The following is a 3,673-nucleotide window of genomic DNA, read 5'->3' on the forward strand; positions in this document are numbered from 1 at the left end:
CCTCTGCAACGCATGATGATTGCGGTAATGACGACTTAAGCTTTCGGACAGAAGAAACAGATCGAGCGTGCTCAGATTATGCTTAAGGGTGGCATTAAAGAGCAGCAGATGGCTTCTATGCAGAAGTGTATCGTCGCTATGGGTGGTGCGGGTGGTATGCCTGGGATGGGAGGTATGGGTGATATGGCGAAGATGATGCAGATGTTGCAGGGTGGCGGGGGCCCTGGCGGTGCAGGCGGTGGAGGGATGCCTGGACTGGGAGGAGGAGGCCGCTAACCAATCCAACCTATATACGCAAATAGCCCTATATATCAAAATTGATGGCTTGTATATGGGTCATATTATATCGATGGCAAGATCGACCTGCGGAATGGACGGCGTTGTCACGTTGAATGGAATGACTCAAGTAAGTGGCAATCTTCCAGAGCTCAAGAACAAGATTAAATTAGCAGACTTGATATTTCCAGGGTGAAGAGTAAAGTCACAAGATAGCACTACTCACGGGTGTCCGGGTTTGGCAATGGATGCACCATGAGGGAGAACACGATTTATTCCATAGCCCTTCGGTCTTTGAAGACCCATAATATTTGTCAAGCGACGCATCACGCCCAGAAATCCCTTACCATTCCGCGCCTGTTGCACATCCTCCATATTGTTTAACCTCTCTCCCCACCTCTGAGTTCCCTTTTCCTCCTTCCTTCGTGTCTTTCCCTTCTTCTTGTTGGACCTACCCTGTTGCTTCTGCATATCCTTTGTGTCCTTTGCCTGTCGGCCCTGACGGGCCTTTTCTCCGATGATTCTTTGCTTCTGAAGCTTCTTCTCCCCGTTAAATCTCCGATTCCGGAGAGCTTTTTCTTCCTTAGCTTTCTGTCTCTCAAATTTCTTCTGTTGCTTTTCTCTTTGTTTCTCTTGTGCCATTTCTTCTTTGGAAGCCCTCCTGCCCTCTGATTTTAGGCGACCTGCTTGCTGTTCCATTGCCTGTGCATGGAAATCCTGCTCTGTGAAAGGGGTTTCACTGGTTGGCTCGAAAGCAGTACCAGGAGCCGCGTTGATGGCCAAAGGAAATTGTTTTTGGGCAAGATTTTCTTCGGACGCCCCTGCCGTGGCGGACAATCTGGGACCTGGTTCGCGAGTAATGAAATCGCTGAAAGCTGCCCTTTGTACAATGAAACCTTCACCTTTAGCACGCATCACGTCAGGTTTTTCAACTGGAACTCTTCTGATAGTCGGTCTTCCGGCAGTTTCATGTACAGCTTCTGCATTCCCCACCTTGCCTTCTCGTGCGACACCTTCTTGCGCAGATGAAAAAAGAGTGTGATTCTGGAAGGAGACCGGTCGCTGGGCAGGAGGAGCTGCTGGTTGCATGGGGAATTCACTATACATATCCAAGACTTCACTAACCGATCTTTCAAATTGCATTTCGTATTCCTCTGTTGTTCGACCTTCCAAGACTTCGGTGCACCCTTCCAGACCGTATGCAGCTTCGCTTGTTTGCATAGCCTCTCTCGCAATAGGTGCCAGCTGAGTGGTAGAAGCCATTGCAGATCTTGACGTTGCCGTAGTATACGTGGCAGTGGTGCCCATCAAAGAGCCAAGAGTGGTAGAGTCTCTCCGTGGAATCCCAGCCAGAGGGTCATGCGCAAGGGGTCGACTTTCTCTACCTTTCCCCAAAATAGGTCGTGGAGGGGACTCTCCAGATATATGCAATTTGTGCATAACCTTTGTAGCTTTATGCAGCGTGTCTCTGGTTAGCCACGGAGTAGCTGGAAATACAATGCGCGAAAAGAGAGAGAAAAGAGAGGAAGATATAGAATGATCGAAACAATCCTTACGCCTTATTATTTGTGAAGGAGGTCCGCCATGGAAGCAGGCAGATGCGGTCTTCTCATTATGTACTCCGATTTGGCCCACTCCTATTTCTCCCAAGGAGATGGTTAGCGTTTCTAGACCGGTATGTGTCGCCCATCGACACTAGTTGTGCGCGTTGAACCGTATCCGCCTGTGTCCTCACCTGAAGCGTCAATTATGACATTCGCTATCCTTTGAGCCCCATGCTGCGAGTCCCCCGTCCCCCCAAAACCAGAATCAATTCGGCAATGTTTCAGATCAGGAGATGTGCCAGCTACCACTGCTCCCATTTCGTCTGGGTAACGTGGCAGAACTTTGTCGGATGCCCAACTGGACCGTATATTAGCCAGATGTGATCCTTGTCCAGATATAATGGCATCTGTTCTCCGCCTTGGCCGTGATATACTCTTTTCGGGGCGCGTGGCTTTTTTATGTCTATCAATTCGTCAGGACCTGCTAGTGCGAAGTAGGGGACGTCATGAAGGATATACATCAAGGACTTTATCTTCTGCATAACGTATGGAGTAGAGATTTTATGGTTTTTCGCCCTCGGAAAAAGGTGGCAAGGGTGGAATTAGACTGTCCAATAGAACGAGAAAAGGAGAATTCCGCAGAAAGGTCTTCAAAGCTTTTTTCATGATTTTTCTTCGGATGCGCGGCTGGGTTGCAAGGATCTTTCGACATGACACATGGGGTAGTTGGCGAAGTTTCTGGAAACGCCGGGAGGAACCCCACAAGGCACGAGCAGCAATCCCAGACAGGGTAGAGACACGTGTCAAGTCATAAATAGGGCAAAAAAACAACCCCTATGGCATATACATATATGTACATGGACATATTATATATATATATGTACATTAATATACATGGTAATGCTGAAGCGATTGAGGAGAGTGTCACTATATATCTCTGTTTTCGAATGGTTTTCGTTGTAAAAGAGTAATGACTATGGCAGCAGATTGAATTCGTCGAAAGACGGAACATTTATGTCATGAAGTCATTCAACGTCATACCTGTATAGCAATGATTGGCTAAAACCCACATGGCTGTAGCAGGAGCCAAAGAAACACAGGTCAGCTTGCTGGCTGGAAGAGCAGAGATTGGTGTTTACATGTAGTGTCTGATGCTCTAACCTCTTAACTCTACGTGCCCATGCTTTAGCAAGTGAAAATCGTGACCACGGATAAGGTGAGTCGTCTGTTCTACGGTGCCACACCTTACAAGGAGTTTAAAATTCTTTCATCCCTCATACACATATATCTACGAATACGTGCGCTGAGAGTAAGAAAATGTTCCTCATCTGCCCAGCAGCAGATGGGTGATAAACTCCACATCATATCTGCTGCGAAAGCTGGGTCGACTCCTATCATTAGAATCCCATCTAAACAAAACCCTTCTCCAACTCCTCCAACGGGGGAGGGATATTGCAAATATGCAAACTACGAAAACATCCTGGAGCAGTCGATACACAGAGGACGTCCAAAGAGGCGGGCGGGCGGACCTCCCACCAGAGCTGCCAAGAAAAATTAGACGCGTCTAACGCGTAAAAGGGACCCGGAACGCGGAAGAACGTGACCCTGCAGGAGGCGCTAATAATGCTTAAAATGTTGGGGGGCGTAAGGCGCACGCGCGCCGTCGCCCCGAAGCGACCGCCCCCGCACGTGATTCCGCTTATAGACCGCGTTTAGCTCTTACCCTCCCCCGAGATGCAACTCCCCCTACAAGGACGAACCATCCCAACATGCGATGTGTCACAGTGGAGTGGATACTGCGGCTATCCTAACCAGATCCCGGCATTCCTCCAAGAAGATTGTTAGACTGCAAT

The 3,673-nt window shown here is 48.6% G+C and overlaps 3 protein-coding genes across 3 annotated transcripts; 2 read left to right on the forward strand and 1 right to left on the reverse strand.

The window, feature by feature from the left end:
- Positions 1-78: 78 nt before the first annotated feature.
- Positions 79-276, forward strand: PAAG_03507 (hypothetical protein; the record flags this gene model as incomplete). Its single annotated transcript, XM_002794916.2, has 1 exon — positions 79-276. The coding sequence occupies one exon, from the start codon at positions 79-81 to the stop codon at positions 274-276; it is 198 nt and encodes a 65-aa protein (XP_002794962.2).
- A 222-nt stretch (positions 277-498) lies between these two features.
- PAAG_03508 (hypothetical protein) lies at positions 499-2,532 on the reverse strand (the record flags this gene model as incomplete). Its single annotated transcript, XM_015844991.1, has 4 exons — positions 499-1,727; positions 1,833-1,913; positions 2,012-2,283; positions 2,366-2,532. The coding sequence occupies 4 exons, from the start codon at positions 2,530-2,532 to the stop codon at positions 499-501; spliced, it is 1,749 nt and encodes a 582-aa protein (XP_015701965.1).
- Positions 2,533-2,890: 358 nt separating this feature from the next.
- PAAG_03509 (hypothetical protein) lies at positions 2,891-3,378 on the forward strand (the record flags this gene model as incomplete). The annotated part of the gene is made up of 2 exons (XM_002794918.2): positions 2,891-2,920; positions 3,010-3,378. 2 exons carry the CDS (start codon positions 2,891-2,893, stop codon positions 3,376-3,378), a joined length of 399 nt encoding a protein of 132 aa, XP_002794964.2.
- Between the last annotated feature and the right edge of the window lie 295 nt (positions 3,379-3,673).

This window comes from Paracoccidioides lutzii (genome assembly GCF_000150705.2).
Source record: "Paracoccidioides lutzii Pb01 unplaced genomic scaffold supercont2.7, whole genome shotgun sequence".
In the NCBI taxonomy this organism is placed as follows: domain Eukaryota; kingdom Fungi; phylum Ascomycota; class Eurotiomycetes; order Onygenales; family Ajellomycetaceae; genus Paracoccidioides; species Paracoccidioides lutzii.